This window comes from Lutra lutra, chromosome 16, assembly GCF_902655055.1.
Source record: "Lutra lutra chromosome 16, mLutLut1.2, whole genome shotgun sequence".
NCBI classification, from domain to species: domain Eukaryota; kingdom Metazoa; phylum Chordata; class Mammalia; order Carnivora; family Mustelidae; genus Lutra; species Lutra lutra.
Window position 1 is genome coordinate 60,105,836 of NC_062293.1, and position 20,464 is coordinate 60,126,299.

General features: G+C 59.4%; 1 protein-coding gene and 3 long non-coding RNA genes across 10 annotated transcripts in view; 3 read left to right on the forward strand and 1 right to left on the reverse strand.

Annotated features, from left to right (window-relative positions):
- NLRP1 (NLR family pyrin domain containing 1) overlaps positions 1 to 1,212 on the reverse strand; it is a 33,763-nt gene extending 32,551 nt beyond the window's left edge. For 2 of the 7 annotated variants that reach the window (XR_007123420.1, XM_047707631.1), the window contains exons 1-2: positions 897 to 1,161; positions 474 to 799 (exon numbers count right to left, since the gene is read on the reverse strand). Coding sequence is in view for 6 of the 7 variants with exons in the window: in XM_047707631.1 (XP_047563587.1) it covers positions 474 to 756 (283 nt within the window). In the remaining variant the exon portion in view is untranslated. Of the gene's footprint in view, positions 1 to 473; positions 800 to 896 lie in introns of all 7 variants that reach the window. The other 5 variants (XM_047707627.1, XM_047707628.1, XM_047707630.1 and 2 more) reach the window with 5 other exon arrangements.
- Positions 11 to 20,340, forward strand: LOC125087388 (uncharacterized). Its single transcript, XR_007123424.1, has 3 exons — positions 11 to 190; positions 13,345 to 13,354; positions 20,327 to 20,340. It is a non-coding gene; the product is annotated as an uncharacterized LOC125087388 (long non-coding RNA).
- Positions 1,223 to 6,207, forward strand: LOC125087386 (uncharacterized). The gene is made up of 4 exons (XR_007123422.1): positions 1,223 to 1,869; positions 2,698 to 2,863; positions 4,824 to 6,013; positions 6,175 to 6,207. It is a non-coding gene; the product is annotated as an uncharacterized LOC125087386 (long non-coding RNA).
- LOC125087387 (uncharacterized) lies at positions 9,317 to 12,923 on the forward strand. The gene is made up of 4 exons (XR_007123423.1): positions 9,317 to 9,427; positions 10,012 to 11,265; positions 11,946 to 12,568; positions 12,685 to 12,923. It is a non-coding gene; the product is annotated as an uncharacterized LOC125087387 (long non-coding RNA).
- Positions 20,341 to 20,464: the final 124 nt, after the last annotated feature.

A 20,464-nucleotide genomic window follows, 5' to 3' on the forward strand; every position in this document is an offset into this window, starting at 1 on the left:
GGAGCTGCTCTGCTGTCTCCACCGGGAGAGGCCCGGAGAGGCCAGGGACCCCGTGAGCCATGGAGACCGGATTTCTGGGGCACTCACGAGGTGTCAGGCTCTGTGCTAAATGTTTCCCGCGGATGACTCCATGATCGCTCTCACAGTCCGAACAGGTAGAGGCGGGATGGGGCTTGCGGGGTTAACACCTGTGCAGCTCCGGGGTCTACACCGCCAGCGCAGCGGAGCGTATGCACCTAGGAGCGCACCTGGGAGCCGGCACCAAGCCCCTGTGTGGGCCTCCCTCCCCCGTCTCCAGACGTCAGCCCCTCCTCCCAGGCGCCCTGGGGAACCCATGCGGGCCTAGAAATGCACTTGGCCAGGAGAAGGGTCCAGAGTCGCTGCCCAGAGGAAGGCCTGGAGGGGGCTCCAGGGTGGGGGCCCCCCGGGGGTCAGGGGCCAGGCCCGTGGACAGAGGGGGATTTTTCGCTCACCTGGCATCAAGGCCGCCTCTCCCCGGGCCTGGGCGCAGAGCTGGCTCAGGCCCATCTGCTCCCAGGTGTGGAGGGCCAGGTCCCAGGCCTGCTGCTCCCCGTACTGAGCCACCAGCTGTGAGGCCACCTCCAGGCCTCCTGGCTGCTGCCCACAAGCCGGGGTGAGGTGGAGTGGGGGCCCGCCGAGGGGCTTCTCAGGCAGCCGAAGCTGGAACTCCTTCAGCTCCTCCTTTTCCAACACATCCAGGTACCGGGCCAGCCGCCACTCGACTCCGCTGGCCATCTCTGCCCTGCGGACGCCCTTAGGGTTGTCCACGGGGGCGGGGCTGGGGGGGTGCAGGGGGGCGTCAGGCAGAGGGAGGACAGTGGCATCCCTTCCTCTTTGTCCCTCCCCTGTCCCCCACTGCGACCATTCCTCTGCACCTGGCAGACTCCTACGCAGCACTCAGAACCCCGTTGTGTGAACCCCAGAGCCTCTGTGGAGAGCGAGGGGGTGGGGGTGGTGGGAGAGCGAGGAAAGGCCCCAGGAAGAAGGAGCTCTGTGCTCGGTCAGGGCGCTGGAGTGGGGTGCGGCCGGCCAGCAGAGTGGACGGATGTGCCAGAGACGCTCACCCTCTCTGCTCCTGGTGGTCCTCTCCTGACTGAGCTCAGAGCCAAGCGCTCCCAGGCCCCCCTGCAGGCCCCACTCAGCCGTGGGGCACGGTCCACGGAGAAGAGCCAGAGTGAGAACGGAAGCCACGAACCCCTGCAGAGGAAACCAGGCTGGGTGTGCCTGGGACAGGGGAGGGGCCACCTCCTCAGGGCGGTTCTGGGCCCAGACAGGCCGCCCTGGGGTGAGGCGGGGCCAAGAACCACGTGGCACCCAGTGCCATTCTGGCTGGCAGCCAGGATGTGGACTCTTGGGATGGGTGGGGGCCCGTGAGTCACCAGGGGAACTCCTTCCCAAACCACTCCGGCCGGGCCAGGGAGCCTATCCCCAGCCTCTCCGGGGTGGCCAGCCTGCCTGAGCCCCATGGCCCGTCCTGCTAGCCACGAGGGCACTCAGGTGGGCGTTTCAGCCAGGACGGGCTGCTTGCTGGCGCTCAGCCAGGAGACACTGCTGCCAGAAAGCAAAACGGTCCCTGCCCCATGGCCACAGAGCCGGGCCTCGGGGGAGACAGGCACAGGCTTTCTTCCTCGTTTGTCAGTTGGCAGAAATTAGGGTCTCTCCATGGAGCGGAGGCGTGAGCAGCTGATCCCTGTTGCCTGGCGGTTTCTGGAGACCCCGTGGTTTGACACAGCGACCGCCCTTCTGCACACCGCCACCTCTGGCACTTCCTTCCTCCCAGCCTCGGTTTGCTCCTGTTGGGGGATCAGAGCCCTCCACGAGGGACCCCAGGGCCCTGGACGGTGGGAGGTAAGCTGGGGTTAGCTCAGGCTCTGAGGGTTTAAGGCTCAGCCCCACAAGACTGCCCCCCCCGGCTGTCACCTGCCCCTCTGCCAGATTTGACGACAAATTCAGCCATACCCCGCCCCCCCGGCCCCTTTTCAGGTTTATTTGTGATTATTTGCTAGGAGCTGTGTGCCGGGAACTGGGGACAGAATCCAGATATTTACCTTTAATACAACACATCTCTTTCCCTCAAACCCCATGTCCAGAACCTGATTCCTCACTGTGCCCACAGGTCCTGCCCTGGAGTAGTCACCCTCATCTTGTACCCAGACTATTGCAGTAGCCTCCTAACCGCCCTCCAAGCTTTGATGTTGTCCCTTGGCTATCTGTCTCCTGTCTGTCTGGCAGGCAGAATTACCCTCTTAAAACATCAACCAGTCCAGGTCACATCTCTGCTCAAAACCTTGCAATACTCCCCATTTCTCTTGGAGTAAAAGCCAAAGTCCCACCAGTGCCCCGTATGATCTGACACCTGACACCTCTCTGACTTTCTCTCCTACCTCTGTCCCCGCTGGTCTCCTTTCTGTTCCTTGAACACACGAAGAATGCTCTGACCTCAGGGCCTTTGCACAGGTGCCCCCATCCTCTTGGGATGATTGCCCCGGAGAGCAGAAGGCTTGATTCCTCACCCCCTGTAGAGCTGCCCTCTTCACTCCCTGAGACCCCCAACCTGTTTTCTGTGTCTGCACCGTCTGGCCTCAGAGGTGTACTTGTTGGTTTCGTGTTACCCTCACCTGCCAATAGGATGTTAGCTCCCTGAACACGGGGCACTGAGACCACTTTGCTCACCAGGAGCACCTGTGCCTCCAACGGTACTGGCCGTGGAGCAGCTCTGTCCATGCCTAACTTCAGGCTTCCTCATCCCTCTGAACAGCACTCACCATGGCCACTGGATGGCACTGGCGGCCTTTCTGTGCCTGGAAACCAGGTCCTTCCCCTGGGGCCGGAAGACCCGAAGGTGAGCTCCCTCTGGGTCTGAATGGTTCTGGTGCCTTTAGGAGCACATTAACCATATTTTATTTCATTTATTTTATTCTATTAAATAATGCTAGTTCCTATTAAAAATTAACATGCCTGGTGTCCTTCCAACTAGTCCCATCACCCCCAGGCCCAGGATTCCCCAGCCCCTCCCTGTGTCTGAGGCGGCGCAGTATGGCCCCAGACCCCCAGGAAGAGAGCAGGCTTCCCCCATGCCCCCCAGCCCCCAGAGCAGGCCAGGCGTCCGTTCCTTCCTGAATCCCCCATGTGGCGCGTGGTCCATCCTGCGGACCCAGCAGGGGATCCCGGGCCGTGAGCCGCATTGTGATTTATGTGCTCGGTCCGCTGGGGTGAGGGTTCAGCTAGTTTTCCTCCGCATCCTGCTGGGATTGAACGAATGCCGTTGCGTGTACGGGTGTCCTCCAGCACACCTCTGAGCTCCTCCAAGAAGAGAAGCTTCTGGATTGAGGAGAACACACATTTGAAATTTTGGTCCAGAAACGTGTGTTTCTTGGGAATGCCCTTGGGCTTCCCTTTGGAGCACCTGGTGGTGTGACGTTGTGCGTCTTAGGTTTGTCCCCGGGCACGTTTTCAAGTCACACATTCTGCCCGTGTCTTAGAAATGCCGCACGTACCCCTGACGTCTAGTTTGCTCTTACGTCCCGCCCCTGCCCTCACTGTAACTGTGCCTGCTTCACGTGGCGACGTCACGGAGTTTTAATTTCACTTGACGTCTTCACGTGGGTGCGCGTGTGCCTACCAGTCCTCCCAGAATGAGACGGGCCGTGAGGATGGGAAATGGTAGAGCTGGTGTTTCTGGCAGGGGTCCTGGGGGTGTGAGGGCCGGGTGGGGGCATCTATCTAAAGGGACCTGCTTCAGGCAGAGGTTTGCTGAGCCGCTCGCTTTATCTTCCCATATTTTTCTCAGCTGGGGGGGGGGCGGTTCTCATTCTCATTGTGCAGCTGAGACCAGAGCCTCTGAAGCCCCGTGTATCCCCTGCTGTGTCTCCCACCACCTCCGGGATGCCACACGTGTGTCCTCAGGTGATGAGCCATGCCTGTCTCCAACAGATTTATTATCCTCCTGTCTGTCTGGCAGGCAGAATTACCCCGTAAAACATCAACCAGGCCAGGTCATATCTCCGCTCAAACCTTGCAATACTCCCCATTTCTCTCGGTGTAAAAGCTGAAGTCCCACCAGTGCCCTGTATGATCTGACGCCTGATGCCTCTCTTCCTCTCCTATCTCTGTCCCCGCTGGTTTCCTGTTCCTTGAACACGTGAAGAATGCTCTGACCCCAGGGCCTTTGCACAGGTGCTCCCATCCTCTTGGGATGATTGCCCCGAATAGCAGAAGGCTTGATTCCTCATCCCTTGTAGAGCTGCCCTCCTCCCTCCCTGAGACCCCGACCTGCTTTCTGTGTCTGCACCATCAGGTTTCTGCTTCTGCAAGGTGGCTTCCTGAGCTGGGGGGCACTGGCTGCTTGCTCGGGCCCTCACGCTGGGGGAGGCCCGAGCCTTCCTGAGGCACACCTGAGTCCCTTACACTAGGTCAATGCCCCTCCCCTCCTCCGCCCCCTACAAGTGGAGCTTTGAGCTGGAGCATACAGAGGTGAGGCGGTGACCTGTGAGTGTCTCCGGCCCTGCCGCTGTCCATCAGAGCAGGGGCACTCTAGCAGCAGCGGGATCTGGGATTAGCTCTGGGGTTGGACTTCTGCCCAGTCCGAGGTGTCGAGTGCGGCTGTAGTTCCGGGAGGTAAGCAGCCTGCGAGAACAGGCCAAATCCTCTGCCGTCTGGGGCTCAGCCTGGAGAATTAATGAGGCCCCTCGCGGCAGCCCCGCTAAGCCTCCTTACAGCAGCACAAATCCCTGTGCCAACTGGTCATGAGACTCCATCGCTCAGGCTCTCTTCCTGCCGACGTCTTCTTCTTCGGCCAACAGGTGGTGACAGATCAGGAGAATAAGACCGCGGGCTTCTCCCAGCGGCCTGGGAGGGCTCTGCGACCATGAGGAGGCCCTTCTGGGAGCCCAGAGCTGGCCCCGGGGATGACTGCGCTGCGAGGACCAGGTCTGTCCTCTCCTGATTCCTGTCTCGGTCCCAGAGCGCGGAGGAAGGAGCTGTCCACTTTCAAGTGTCTCCTGGGCCCCCACGCCGGCCCCTTGGGGTCAGAGCGCAGGACAGGGCCCCCCGCCCCGTGGATCCTGCACGTGAGCCGGGTCCGCCCTCTCAAGGACGCATGGCCCCGAGCCTTCAGGCCAAGGCCCTCTGACCCAGTCTTCCTGGCACGGCTGCTGGGCACAGCCCGCAAGGAGGACCCACCCCTGTCCTCCCGTCTTGCCTCTCTGCTTCCCGGGCTGTCACTGCGCTCAGGGCAGGGTTTCCGTCTCTCCTGCTCAGAACCCTGGCCCAGCCCCTGCTGCAGAAAGGTGGTGGCAAGGGCCAGAAGCTCACTACCTGTCCATTGAACAAAGGGATGAATGAATGGTAGGGCAAGGAGCCAGCCTCCCGGAGCTGCCTCGGTTCCCCACCCACACGCAGCTGCCTTCAGCCACAAGTGGACGTTTGCCTTCTTGCTTTCTTCCCGGGCCTTTGCCGCAGAACCTGCTGCTAACACGTGTTTGCTGAATTACGTCCTCCCTTGACAGCATGACTGTGCCCCTGGTGACCCCCTGGAGGGCCCTGCTGGGTCAGGGCAACCTGGAACCAAATGGGTTAAATGTGCAGAGCTCGTCTGCCTCTGTGAAGTTTTGAATTCCCCCTCACCTCCTGTGCCTGCAGTCACTGTGGGTAGAGATGGCCCGGAGGAGCCAGCCGGGCGTTCGTGGGGGCTCGAGGCAAGAACTGGGAGTTGGGGGACGTGCTTCGCCGGCCCCTGAGGGCTCACGGTGGCCCACACGGTTCCAGGCACGGAGGAGGCAGCCTGTCCAAGAGGCATCATTTCCAGTTGTGCATGACTGTGCAGAGGATGTGGGAAATGCAGATGTGGTTCTCAGCCCCCAGGGTGGCTCAGTGAAGGCTCCCTGAGGAGCAGGAGGGGAGGGCCCACCTCCGTCTCGCTTCCACTGTCTGGGACCGTCGTGGGATACCAGGTGAAGACAGTGAGGGAGGAGGCTTGGATCCGGAGCAAAAGGTATGTCCGGGGAGCAAACCTCAGACCGGAGAGGGCAGTTTGGCAGGTGGGTCCTGGAGAAAGTTCAGATGCCACCTTCTCCAGGAAGCCTTCTCCGATCTGCCAAGCTCCTATTGCTTTTTTTTTTTTTTAAGGTTTCCATTTATTTATTTGACACACAGAGAGAGATCACAAGTAGGCAGAGAGACAGGCAGTGGGGGGGAAGCAGGCTCCCTGCTGAGCAGAAAGCCTGACGTGGGGCTCGATCCCAGGACCCTGGGATCATGACCTGAACTGAAGGCAGAGGCTTTAACCCACTGAGCCACCTAGGTGCCCTGTTTCTTATTTGTCTCCCTATTCCCCTCGTCTCCTGTCCTGCAGAGTGCTGGCGTGTGCTGGTGCATAGGAAATACTTACAGGGTTGCAGAGTTAATTGGACAGACACAGAGACTGCTTCAGCGGGGGCAGATGCTAGAAGGACGGAGGCAGAGAAAGGTCACACCAGAGGCTCTGAAACTCTAAGGAGAGTGGAGCAGAGTGAGGGTAGGTGTGTCCCTTGGTCCCTGAACTGGCCAGTGTCACTCACCCTTCTCCCATAAGCTGTGTCCCCTGGCCCTTGGCCGCTGGTCTCTGTCTGGCAGGAGACTAGAGGGAAACAGCCAAAGGAGAGTGAGGGAAAGAGGCCTGGGGACTACTTGTTGGGAGAAGAGGGAGCAGTGGGGGATGGGGGCACCGAAGGCCTGGAGGGAGGGGGACGGCAGGGCCTGCGGTGGGAGCTGGAGCAGGCGGGTTGTCCTGAGGGGCAATAGGATGGGCTGCAGAGGTCTGGGGCTGGTGGAGACATCCTGAGAGGCTGGATCTGCTCCACTCTGGGGGGACCGTCCTCCTGAGGGCGGTGGGGTGCTGAGAGAGGAAAGTGGCAGAGTCAGACAGACAGCCTGGGAGGACGGCCCTGTCTGCTAAGGGGAGGCGGGACAGCGGGGCTCAGGGGGAGGCCGGCCCTGGCGATGGTTCCTCCGACAATCCGCACAATCCGGCTGAGGAACTGGGCGGATGGACAGGCCGTGCTCCTGACCAGGATGCTGGGAGCTCCCTGGGGCTCCCCCTGATTGGGCAATGGGGGCCCCGGGAAGCTGTGTTGGGCGCAGAAGGGGGAGGAGGTCCAGGCTGGCTCTGAGCGGTGTGTTTGCGCTGGGCCGAGGGCTCCGTCCCCCACAGCGATGGTGGCTGTGGCTCGGGGACTCTGTGGGCCATCGGGGTGCAGAGGGACGCTGCTGCGGAGCTGGGGGCGTGCGGGTCGTCTGGGAACGCATGTGAGGGTGGCGTCTCTATACAGCTAAGTTCCTTTTTAACTGAACTAGTCTGGCTGCTTTCCTGGAACTCCTAGTGCCATCCGGTGCCCCTGCGGCTCCCTCTGAAGGGTGTCGTTGAAGCTGGAGGCGTGGCGAAGGCACACTGGACGGTTGGAGCTCACAGAGCCCGGGGCAGCTCCGAGCCTCAGGCAGAGTCTCAACGATGGAACCCTCGGTGCTAGGAGGGCCTCCTGCAGGGCGGGGCGGAGGGTGTGGCTGTGGAATCTGAGGCATTAGCTGGGTATCCTTATCTGGGGAACTAACACTCGTGCTGTGCTAAGGTCAAGGCAGAGACGGCAAAGGGGCCCAAATGCTTCCTAGCCCTTCCGCCTACGGCTCACGGAGGTGACCTCCGGTCTGGGTTTTCTTTTCTCTTTTAATTTAGAGCGTGAGCAGGGGTAGCGGCAGAAGGAGAAGCAGGCTCCCGGCCGAGCAGGGAGCCCGATGCGGGGCTCGATCCCAGGACCCTGAGATCATGACCTGAGCCAAAGGCAGAGGCTTCACCAACTGAGCCACCCAGGCGCCCCCTTGTCTGGGTTTCTGAAGTCCGACCCCACAGTCTCTGCCCTTTCCACACCCCCAGGTTTGCATTCCGCTGTCCTGGAGGTCCCCAGACACACTGGGAGGGAACCTTGAGGCAAACCGCTTCTTCCAAGCACGGGCGAGACTCAGAACAGCAGTCGCGGAGACCAGGGCACCGGGCGCACTGGGAACAGACAGACCTCGTCCGGCTCCTCTTGTTCCTGGCCACAAGATAGGGCGTGGAGTCCGGGGAAGTCACTGGGCTTCCGATTCCCTAACAGCATTGTGAAAGCCCCCGCTCGGAATCGAGTTTGGACCCGAGAGCTGGATGTGGACCCCACGGGATGGGTAAACCTTCCCCGACGAGGTCAGCCAAGAGACCGTGGGATGCCAGGTCCCCTGGTGCATGGGGGAGCATGGGACAGAGCTGTGGCCTCCGACCCTGGCCCCTCAGTGAGCCCGCAGTGAAGACGTCGTCAAAGCTCCTTTGGAGGGAAATGGGGGCACAGAGAGGTCCAGTGTCTTGTCAGAGCCACCCAGCGGGGTGGGACTCAGACTGTCTCCTGCTGACGGTGGTCCCTCCCCTGGCATGGCCCCTTGTGGATGAGGAAGGTGGGTGTCGGGGGACCCACGTGGTCGGCTTTGAGCACAGCCCAGTCTGAGGACAGCGTCTGCGGTCCCCTCCACCCCTCCTGGCTCCCGTCCCAGGGAAGGATTCCACTTGGCTGAGTGCTTCTACAAAATTTTTATTTTTCAATTACATGCTCATTGTAACAAACCCAAACAACATGAACGTGGGCGACGTGGGTGGAGAAAGGCCCCTCCTCCTCCTCCTCCTGGAGCGAGACCTTCTTCTTGCTTGGGAGACGTGGAGCTGTGGCTGCGGACGGCGGCTCGGGGACCGGCGTCCGCGCTCCATCCAGGCTCTGGCCCTCTAACCTTACAGCCCTGGATGGTCGCCAAACTCTGTGCCTCAGTTTCCTCTTCTGACACATGGGACGATGGTGCTCGCCTTGTGAGCTTGCTGTGGAGGAAATACTTAGGCACGTGCCCAGCAAGGGATACGTACTCAGCAAATCATTAGCTGGGTTTTATTACGTGTGGCTTCTAAAATAAAAAACGGGTATTAACACTACACATATTGTGGCCAACTTCCCTTTTCAATTTACAGTATGTTGGAGACATCTTTCCAAGTCTGCCCATATGGCAGTTTTGAGAAAATGGTTGTGTAAAACTTTATTTGTAGGGAAGCACGATAATTGATGCCTTCCGATAGGGACAGACGTTTACATTATTTCCAAAAGACACGTTGCAACATTGTGCTTTTTTGCTCTGAAGGTCTGATCGCTGGATTTCAGGGTGTGTGTAAATATATATCTGAAATCTGTTTATATATTTACGCATTTTTGCCAAAATATGGGGCCGGTTATATTCTTACTGACAGCGTAACCGGAAAGCCTGCTCGCCCCACCTCCCCTGACACTCGAGTTACTGACCTTCTCAGTGCAGAGGAAAGAAACGTCCAGCTAACGTTGTGTATGACGACGGCGTCTCTACAAAAGTAAGTCCCCGCGTTACACCACTGATAGGCACAAAGAACGTGAAAGAGACCGACGGCCCCAGACAAAGAGGGCAAGAGGTGCCCAGCCCCCTCGTGCACGATCCGAGCCAAAGACAAGTGCGTCCAGGAGCCTTGCAGAGCCTTCTCTTGTCCCACGACACCTGCTCGTTACTGACCCCATGTTAGAGGCGAGAAACTGAGGCTGAAGACTGGAGGCTTCTCTGACCCTGGGGACCCCGCTGCTGCCACAGAAGGGGGTCCGCACTCATGAAGAGTCTGGATTTGAAGAAACCAGCGAGGCCTCATGGGAGGGGAAACCCAGCTGCGTGGGCTCGGGTCCTGTGGGTGCGCCAGGCTAGCTTCCCGCGTGGCGGGGGCAGGGCTCCTATCCAGGAGGCCAAGGGGCCCTTCTGTCCCCCTCTGCAGCTCAGGATGGGGCTCAGGGAGCAGGCAGCCGGGGGCTTCTCTCGGGTTGGGCCGCGTGGGCATCCTGTGCGTTCATCCCCGATCGCCCGTGGGGCTCCTGTCGCGTGCGTATCCCCTGTGCTCCTGCTGGCTTCCTCCTTATTTATTTCTTTAAAAAGGAGAATCAGAGCCTTTTGTGTTCGAATGCCATGTCCATAAATCAGTGCTCCTGGAGTGAGAAGTCGTGTGCGGGGTCCTGAAGATGGGGCTTTGAGTTATTTACCCAAAACGGACGCTACCTGGAGCCTGAGGCACACTCGGCTGGAAGATAAAACTGGGCGGCTTCTCCACATGTTTTGGGGTCCCGATAACCACATATTTGGTTATTGGTGGCCCCTGCCCACCTTTTCAGCCCCCGTGGGCCCCAAGCAGCAGCCGCACCCCTGTGCTCCCATGTTCCCGGACTCTCATGCTCTACCCAGGCTGCTGTGTTCGGGGCTCCCTTCCACAGATCCACCCTGAAAACTCCTACTTGTCCACTACGAGCCAGCCTGAATGGCCCCTTCTTTCAGAAACGTTCCCCTCCCTCCCAGGCGGGATTGGTCGCCACCTCTGTGGGTCTGGCTGGGTACAGAACTCATCAAGGGCAGAGTTCGTCCTGTCTGCATATGCTGCCAGAGCCAACGTCAGGCATGTAGTCCGGGTTCCGCTGCGGTGGGTGAGGGAGCGGTTTAAGGCCAGGGCAGGCCCTCCTGGACTCAGATGAAGACTCCAGGGGGCAGCCCTCTCTCCTGCCGCAGGTAACGCCCGCCTGAGTGGGATGGCAAATGCACTGTGCGATCGTTCCTATCTGGAAGGATCTCGGAAGGTTGGCGGATCTCCCGAGATGAGCAACGTGAGGGCGAGAGTGGATGAATTTGAAATGTTACCGACATACCGGCCGGTGGATCAGTGTGTCCCTGTGGCTGGGACAAGGGACAGGGACGATTCATGGGTCGCTAAGGTGTTAAGGTGGTTCTCATCCCCCCAGCAGAGGCGGAGCTCACAGCCTTGTCTGGAAAGGGGCATGATTGTGCAGGACTGTGTCCCCCATTCTCTGGGCTCATAAGGATACCCGGAACATGGCAGGGGCTCGACAGGCATTCGATGAGCTACGAGTGACACTCGTGTGACTCTGCACGGGTCACACTTTGTCTCCAGGTTCTCGTTAACTCTTCAAGCCTGAACTCGGGTGTCGGCCACTCTGCAGCACGTTGTCTGGGGGGTGCTTCTCCGCGGGCTCTTACGACACCCTGGTTTGGAGGGCAGGACTCCCTGTACTGAGCTGACTTATTTGCTTCCGGTGTGGCTCCCGCCAGATAGGGAGTGCGGGAGCAGTGGGAGCCAGGGGGGACAAGGTGCCGATCGACCGGAGCTCTCTGTGAGCGCCCATGGTGAGTGACGGGGTGTTCAGTTCTGGCAAAGCTCGGGGGTCTGCAACGAGATGAGGGTCAGCAGGCAAGGTCCTGGACTGCGCAGGGCGGGACCGGGAGGCTGTGTCTGGGAGCTGGGGCTGGAAGACTGCAGTGTAGAGACTTGGTCCCAAGAGCGCAGGGAACCAAGGACATTCTCCGGCCCTGTCCCCCTGCTTTGCCTCTTGGGCATATCCGCTCCGTCTGCCGTTTCCGCGATGGGCAACTTTCTTTAAGTGGTGGGACACTGTGGAGTCTCACTTCTGATCGCTTTAAACACCAAAGAGACTGACTCCATGTCATGTGACTCAAAGCATTCTCAGGGAAGAGATGCACTGGCTTGGGAGGGAGGCACTTACCCCTTGACCAGGGTCTTCGACTGGCTGTTGGGTGGGACGGGAGGAGTGCTCTCGGAGCGCAGAAGCTTGGGTGGGATGCACAGTCGTTAGGGGGACGTCCATTCCTCGCCCTGGAGGAGGAGATGCACCAGGGAGGGTACCTTTTGGCTGTAGGGTCAGCACAACCAGGCTCAGAAAGCTTGAACAGTAAAGACCAGCTCACAGAGCGTGAGGTCCGGTGGCGTGGAGGGTTGGCGCTCTGCAGCAGCGCCAGCACCCGATTTTCCATGTTCTCCTCTTGCTTCGTCTTTGTCTGGCTTTCAGACCGCTTCGCTTACTAAGGCAAAAAAGAAGCAGCAGTTTCTGGCTTCATGTCTGCCCGTTGGACACCCCAGAGGAAGAGACGGCTCCTGGAAAATGATTCGTAAGTACAGGGGGCTCACGCCTGCCCGTCACTCAGCCACGGGCGAGGACCTTGGGACGGGGCTGGTGGAGTCAGACTCCTCAGAGCCCTCCCACACTCCCAAGTGCTACACGGAGACTGTGTTGCTGTTGTGGCAAAGCCAGAAAACATCATTGTTGTTTAGTTCCCGTGGGTTTTGTGGGTCCACTGTGCAGGCTGTGCTCAGCAGGAGGGCCCTGGTCAGCTGCCGGGCCACTGGGGATGAGTGGTTTCTGATGTCTTTGCTGCGGTGACTGGGGTGACAGGGGACCCTCCCTTCCCACGGGCTGGGCGGGGCTGGCTGCCGGGCTGTCCCAGGTCCCAAGAGCAGAAAGAGAAGATGGGCGCCAGCACACACAACACTTCCAAATGTCTTCCCCTCTCGCCTGCGCTGTGGTCCCAGGGGTCAGAATGAGTCGCACGGGCAGCAGGGGAAGGAAAGTCAGCGGAGCCTTCCCACGCCGAAGGGAAGCAGCAAACAAATTTGCAGCCGTCAGTGCGACCGGTGAGCACAGCGAGGAGATGGGAGGCAGGGAACTGGCCGTTTCCACGCGGCCGTACAAGAGATGGCACTTCCCGAGAAGGTGCCGGATGTGGGACACTTTGATTTCATTACAACAGGGGCTGATGAGGGCAGATTGGAGGAAAGGCTCTGTTGGGAGAGCAGAAGGGCTAACGGAGCCCATATTGGACCGGAGAAAGGGGTTTGCGCTGAGGACAGCGAATGAGGGAAACTTCACATCTGAGTGACCCTTAAACAGTGCCGGGTTCTAGACCAGGCGTGTTGCATTGTCTCACTTAATCCTTAGAATTGTAGGTGGTTACACAGGCTCAGAGAGGCCCAGCAACTTGCCCACAGTCACACAGTAAGTAAGCGTGGGTGTGAGCTCTGGTTTCTCTGGCCTGAAGGCGCCCGGGATTTGGTGGAGGCAGGACCACAGGGAAGGAGAAGGGGGATGGAGTAAGGGCTTGTGACATGCAGGGATTTGTGCCATCAGCTCCCCTCAGCCTGGGGCCCAGATGAAGATGCTTCCCACCTGTGATGTTCTGCCCTCCAGCACCTGGCAGGGGGAGGATGCTGCGGTGGGAGGGGCCGCGCCCAAGCCGGTGTGCCCTCAGGACTTGGCCATGGGGGGAGTCCTAGAGCAGCGTCTCTGCAGGAGGGGCCCCGGGGGAGGCGTCCACCTCCCCATCCTAGGAGCACAGCGGCTGCTAATGTGGACGAACCAGGTCGGGTCTGCAGGTGCCCGGTGCTTCCCTGCTTCTCGCGCCAGTGCCGAGGCCCCCGGGCGTGGCCAGCCAGGCGGGCAGGAGCTGAGCTGCCCGGAATCCGACATTTCCCGCACACACCTTTGTCTCCCCAAAGTCATCAATAACGACCCGCATCCCCGCAGCATCTGCTAATGATTTATTATTACACGGGTGGTGCGACGTTTTCATACACACCGCATTTCTCATCCCGGGCTGAGTTAATTACCGCTGACTTGCAAGCAAGCGCGTTCCCACCCGCAGCCGCCGCAGACAATGGTGCGGAGCCCTCCCTTCACCCGAAGCAGGAATGTGCCACCTTCCTCCGCTGCTGCACGCGCCCCTCATCCATCACCACTGCTCTGAATGAGTCGCACACACACACAGACACACACACACACACACACGGACGGAAAAGCCTCGGAAACTTTGGGCCCAGCAGCTTCTCCCTGCTGGAAACGGGTTCCCAAGACCTCTGGGTCCTTCTTGACGATCATGTGCTGGGGTTTCCCAGAGCAGACTGAACACACGTCCTCGGGGTCCCTTGCCGCCTCCTGGGTTTATCCGCTGTGCCCGATGCCATGGCATCCTCGCCGCAGGGCAGGGGCAGGGCTGCATGGAGTACACCTCTCCAAATTGGTGCCCTTCCCCTTGTTTTAAGGGAATACAGTAATCATAGGCAACAGCTAATATTTATAGGGTCCTACTACGGGCTGGACATGGCTCTGAGTCACACACTTTGTAAAACATGGCATTCTCACAGCCATTCCGAAATGCTTACTACTGGTGTTCCCATTTTGCAGATGGGGAAACCGAGGCACATGTGGTTTAGTGGCCTGTGGCTTGCCCCATGTGATGTGGCCAGAAGGGGCTGCAGCTGGGGCTCAGATCCAGGGGCGTCCGGGCTTCTGCCCACTCGGCTGTGCAGCCTTCTACACGCAGCACCGCGGGGAGTGATTCTGAGCTCTAGTGCAGGCCTGGCAGTGGGGGGGCCCTCAAGGGTCAGCTGCAGGCCCCGGTGGGGCAACCGCTGCTCCGGCATGTGGCTTTCTGGTCCCGGCAGAGGTGGACTCTTCAGACAAGGACTCCTGGAGAGGTTAAGGGATTTTCTAAGGCCTCACTGTGAAGGGCTGATGGAGGCGTGGCCCGTGCACAGTTTAACCGTTGTGTGGTGGGAGCTGGCGTGGTTGCTATGGACACTGAGAACTCACGACTCCCTGTGGCAGATGGCACTATGGTCCGGCCAGTGCTTCCTTGCTGCTCCGTCTCCAGCCCAGATGGGAGTGAGGGAGACCACATACCTGTCACTGTACGGCCCTGAGGTCTTGTGTTTGTTCCACAGCAGAAGCTCTCTGGTGCACTGAGGCCAAGAGCTCCCCCAGCAGAAACCCGAGGCATGTGCATCGGCCTTGAGCCTGGGTGGGCGTGGCAAGGCCAGTGTTCAGCGGTGTTCAACGGCTTTCAGAACTCATGTTCTGCAGTGGGGAGACACACGGTACAAAAGTGCACTCAGAGCACCTGTCCCGTTGGGGGAAGAGATTTTGAGACGAGGCGTTGAAAGAGCGGGCTGGCGGAGGCTAAGTGCATGTGAAAGACATAAACTCCGGGAGGGGTTGGCCAGTTGGCAGGCAGAGTTTCAAACCCAGAAGTTGCCAGGTTGGAAAACTGAAGGCTTCCTCACTAACGGAAGGTGTGGCCGTTATGACACAGCCTCAGGGAGAAGACCAAGTTCAAGGCTCCCCAAGATTTTGTGGGTGGCTTCCCAGCGATAGCTGACTGTTGGTTGGGCGTTCGACCAATCACTTGGCCTGTACCATCCCACTGAAACCTTGCGACAGTCTCATAATATAATTCTCCCATAAAATGTAGCTTTGTGGGGCTCCTGGGTGGCTCAGTGGGTTAAGCCTCTGCCTTCAGCTCAGGTCATGATCTCAGGGTCCTGGGATCGAGCCCCGCATCAGGCTCTCTGCTCAGTGGGGAGCCTGCTTCTCCCTCTCTCTCTGCCTGCCTCTCTGCCTGCTTGTGATCTCTCTGTGTCAAATAAGTAAATAAAATCTTTAAAAAAATGTAGCTCTGTTATTGTTCAGGTCAGGCCAACCAACAGACGAGGAGATGATTACTATTGAAAAGATAGTCTGTTGCTCACGGTTCTGAAGAGGAGGGGCCGTGCCCTGCCATGCAGGGCCACCTGGGGAAGCACTGGGGGAGATGTGGACAAGATCCTTTGCTGGGCTCTCCATGGTGAGGAAAGGTGAGGCAGGTCTGGGATTGGCAAGTTCAAATACTTTCCACCGCCTCTGGGGTCCAGGGGCAGGGGAGGCTTGGCCCTGGGTGTGGGAGCCTCACAGAGCAGGTGGCGGGGTGCACGGGCCCTGGGGGGTGGTCTGTTTGCACATGGAAACCTCTGTCGCAGGCAAGTGCTTACTTGGCCCTGGGAACGGGCTGGTCGTGGGAGGCCCCAGATGTCGGGCATTGGAGTAAAAAGACACGCTTTTAATGCAGAAGGTTGTCGCATTTTCCAGATGACAAAACCATGGCTGAGACAGGGCTTGAAAGGAGCCCCAGGTCATGCAGCCCCAGGAGGCAGAGCCAGGGTTGGAAGTTGGTGGGACGCCCAATGGGAAAGCCCGCAGTCTTGATCAGGAAAGTCTCCGGCTCTTGCTGTGGATACGTGTGTGTGAGACACAGATCTGTAGTCTCTCGGAGACGCGGGGTCCTGATCCCCGGAACCCAGGAGCATGTAAGCGTGCCTGGTGAGATTGTGCCTCTTTGGAACCTGAGATGCGAGATGGTCCCGCTTTGCATGGGAGGGCTGGGTGGCAGCATGGGTCCTCGGGAGTGCAGGAGGCAGGGAGGGCGTCAGAGCCGCGGGGACCCGCTAGGATCCCTCAGCCTCCAGCGGCTGGGAGCGGGCAACGCTGCCCTGCCCCCACTTGGATTTTAGCCCATTTCAACCCATTTTGGACTTCCCACCCCCAGCACCGTGACCTGATACGTTTGTGTCTTTCTGAGCCACGAAGTTTGTGGGCATTTGTTGCGGCAGAAGTACGAAGCCAGCGCAGTAGATATCCCCAGGTGGGTAGAGAGGGTTTCCTAAGTGTGTGTGTGTCCGCAGGCGTTTAAGCGGCCTCGAGGGAGGGGAGCCCCCGGGGGAGCCAGACAAGGCTGCAGACCTCGGAGCTCGGCAGACTTCCCATCCGTCTGGTCCTTCATCAGCCAGCCACACACCAGCACAGCCCTGTGGCCGGATTCCACAAGCTCCTCACGCCGGGCGTCTGCAGGGGGTGGGGGCCCGTGTGAGTGAGCGGCGCGGGCGTAGATGCTCAGGTGCTTACACACGCGTGTGCTCACGCGGATGGACAGGTGAGGAGGTGTGCCTGCCTTCCCTCGGGGCCTCCTTGTCTGTGCAGAGGGCACCTTCCCGAGCTGGGCCCCGTGGGGCGTAGGGAGGGAGCACTGGGTCCCGGACAGGAACCATTCATTTGCTCTTTTGTTGCTGGGGCTGGAGGAAAACAAAGCTTGTTTTCCGTTTCTACCTGATGAGAAGCAGCAGATCGATCTTTCCTCCCTTCTCACGGTTCACACTGGAGACTTCTTTCTGGGCGGTGGACGTCCAGGCCGTCCGTGCTCGGTACACAAACTTTTCACGGACTGCTTTCCCCTTTGAGACGCGGTCCTGGGCGGGACCGAGACAGGTCCCTTTGGTAGACTTCCACTTCCCTGCGTGGAGATTATCCCTCGAAGAGTGAGCTCAGCTGGTCTGGTGGTCACTCTCCGTGGCTCATTTGTTCACCTGTGAATTTTTCCAAAAAACCCTGTTGAGTGCTGGGGACGTGCAGGCAGGATCCGGAGGGCAGGTGCCGGCCACGGTCATGGGCACCGGCAGCCCTCGCCCGTGGAGCTGTCAGTCTGGGGATGATGCCTGAGCTGGGGGAGGCGTCCCTGCCATCTTCCTGCGGAGCAGGGACAGGAAGGAAATTCAGGGCAGAGGGAAAAGGAGGAGGAGGAGGAAGAGGGCGGGACAAGCCCCAGCCCAGTGGGTCCCTTCTCCTAGCATTGCTCGCCCCATGCTGTGCCTGATGTATACGGCTATGTAGTCGTGATTCTACCCAGAAAAGCCAGGTACGTAGAGTCTCGGGGGTTCCACACACACGTTATCTACCGAATCTTGTAAAATTCTATTACTAGCCCCCGACCGTGCCCTCTGATTTCCAGCAGAGCATGGGATCTGAATTTAGACGGGCTCATCACAATGGCGCAGCAGCTCCCTCTTAATTTAAGGCTCATGGGAGTCTCACGAGATTGGGGATAGTCAGGTGAGCCAAGAGAGAAATCCGTAATAAGGCCTCCGATGCCTCCGGCATCACGCTGTGTGTGTCTGTGTGTGTGCATGTGTGTGTGTGTGTGTGGGGGGGTTAGTACTCCCTTGTGACTGGGCCACCACCCTCCTGGGGAATGTGTCCCCGCCCGCTTGTCCGTTCACCCGTGCACGGATGCCGTGAGCATTCATTCTTGCCTTCCTGCCGTTGGTGCCTCGCTCCTTCGAGAGGACCTCGAGGGTTTTTCTGACTCAGACGCTGTTCCTCCCGCAGCCTGGGATGTCCTGGGTCCGGCTCTGAAGGCAAATGCTTAGCGGAGCCCGTCCCTCTGGGACAGGCGAGGACAATGGAGTGTGAGGCTGGGTGATGCCTGGGGTGTTGCTTTGGAAGAAATTATTTGTTGGGGTGTCAGTGTGAGATCGCGGGCTTTTCTGCACAGACAAGAGGGGAACCATGGCTTCCCGGGGGGGGGTCCTTGGGAACCAAGCGTGGGTCCCTGGACGTCAGAGACGGGAACTGGAAGCACAGGGTCTGCTGTTACCCTGTCTCGGATACTAGCTGTAGGACTCTGTGTTTGATTTCCCGGTGGGGGGGGGGGGGCTGTTGGAGTCCTCTCGCTGGGCCCCACCCTGCTGAGACTGGGGAAGGTGGTTTCAAGCACTTCGCTTTGAAGGATGAGGATCCCCTGTTTCCTGTAAAGTTTGGCTCCACAGCCTTCATGAGTCCCGCCCCTCCAACCCCATGAACTCCCAGCGTCCACCCGCGCCGGCCCCTGGATCCAGGCTGGGCTCCCCGGGCAGCTCTGACCTGCCGCTCGATCCTGGGAGCCCTGTGACTCCGGCCTCAGCGGGCCCTGTCCCTTCCCGCCTGACCAGCTCATCAGGCTTCCTGAGGATGCCCTTGTCTCCAGGCTGGCAGCCCTGACACACGTTGACACGAGATTGCTTTCCAATGTCTTTCCTTGACTCTGCCCTGCACCCCCACACCCCAGCCCTGCAGAGGGCTGCCTGGGGCCGTGGCACACAGATGAGGCACCTTCCTGGCTTCGCAAAGTTTGAGGGGTGCCTCAAACTCAGGAACCGAGATAAATCATGTTTAAAAAAATCAAAACGAATGCAAAACATATTCACAATGAGCAAAGTGTTAGCATTTTTCGCAGACGGGCTCTGCGGGCCTGATGCATTCTTACGTGCGTGGTTTGATGGGTTTTTCTTTTTCTTTTTTCCCCCAAGGGTTCACTTAAATACTGAAAAACAGAAGAGGAGCTCTGTTAACGCTCATGGCGTTATTTGAAGTTTAAATATTTTATTTTTACTCAAACCAGAGTTTATTATACCTTCCGTCTCCCGGCTTCACGGACACAGACACCTCAGCCACGTTCTCTGAATCCAGCCGTGGGGAAGGAGGTTTTGCCTGGTGCTGGGACGCCCCTCTCCTGCCCACGCAGTCTTGGGGCTGCCCCTGTCTACACTGCGGTCCCGCCCCTGGCTGGCTGCATGGATTGGGGGCAGGGGTTTACCTTCTCCGTACCTTCCAGTGTCTGCAGGACGGAGGTGACAATGAGGGGGCTCCCGTTTTGGGGCTGCGTGCAGATGGAGGCACTTAGGAAAACGGGAGGCACAGGGTGAGTTCTCAAAAGGACAGAAAGTGAGTTGCTGTTGTCCCTGGGGCCTTCCTGCTTGTCCTCGAGACCCAGCGTGGCCCGAGGAGCCATCTCCAAGCATTCTGGGGCACGCGTCCCCGTCTCTGATTCCCTCGGCCGCTGCTCCTCCCCTCCGGCATCTTCCAGCCCACAGGGCATTGCCCACCCGGCTTTACGCTCTGTCTCTGAGGCTGGCCTGTGAGCGGCATGCAGGCAGTCATCGCCGGGCAGCTGTGGGAAAGCGAGGCTTTGCCGTGTCCGGTGACCTCGTTCTCCCAGCAAGGCCCTCCGATGACTCTGGGGCCCGGCCGTGCATGGAGAGGTCCACAAGCAGCGTCGCCAGAGGACTATGACCCCCAGGACAGGCCGGGCTGGAATTCAGCCTCCCAGCGGGTGGGCGAGGGGTCCCTGGGGGTCAGGGAGGCCCCACGGTCTTCTAGAGAAGGGCCCAGCTCTGTCGTCGTGCAAAGGCTCTTGGTATCTCTTGGACCCTGAAGCAAGCCATTCTAGGGAGATGAGGGAACTCTGGGCTGAGCAGCGCCCTGGGCCATGCATGTCCTCCTTGCAGGTGTCCTGATGGCCAGGAACTGGGGAGTCCACTGCTCCTGGGACCCCTGGGGCTGCCGGGCCCCCTCCTTGCCTGCATCTGTCAGGATCCATCAGACAGAAGGCGGGGATGAGTGTGGATACGTGTGTTCTACGGTCTCGGAGCTGGCAGGGCAGGCTGGGCAGTCGGGAGGGACGGCAGCAGCTCTGCCCGATCCGTGGCGTCCGTGCTCAGGTGGAACTCCTTCCTCCTCAGGGAAGCCTCCGTCCTGCGCCTCAGCCTTCACCTGATCGAGTCAGGCCCACCCTGAGTACCCAGAATAGCCTGTTTACGTGTAGACTTCATTGACCTGAGAGGAAGGAAATAAGTGAGCACATGAATAAGCTGCCAGGAGGCGTTGGGATGGGGCATCCTCAGCGCCCAAACGGCCCCGGTGAGCTCTGAGAAGCCCGTCCCCGTAGCTTCCAAATGGCACTGATTTATTTCTCACGGTCTGGAAGCCAGAAGTCCGAGCTCTGGGGGCCGGCTGGGCGGGGTCTGGTGAGGACCCTCTCCTGGGCTCCCGAGGGCCAGCTTCTCACGACCTCTCGTCCAGGAGAGCATGGGATTGCTTCTCGATCGCCGACTGGCTTGCGTGGGCGCCCG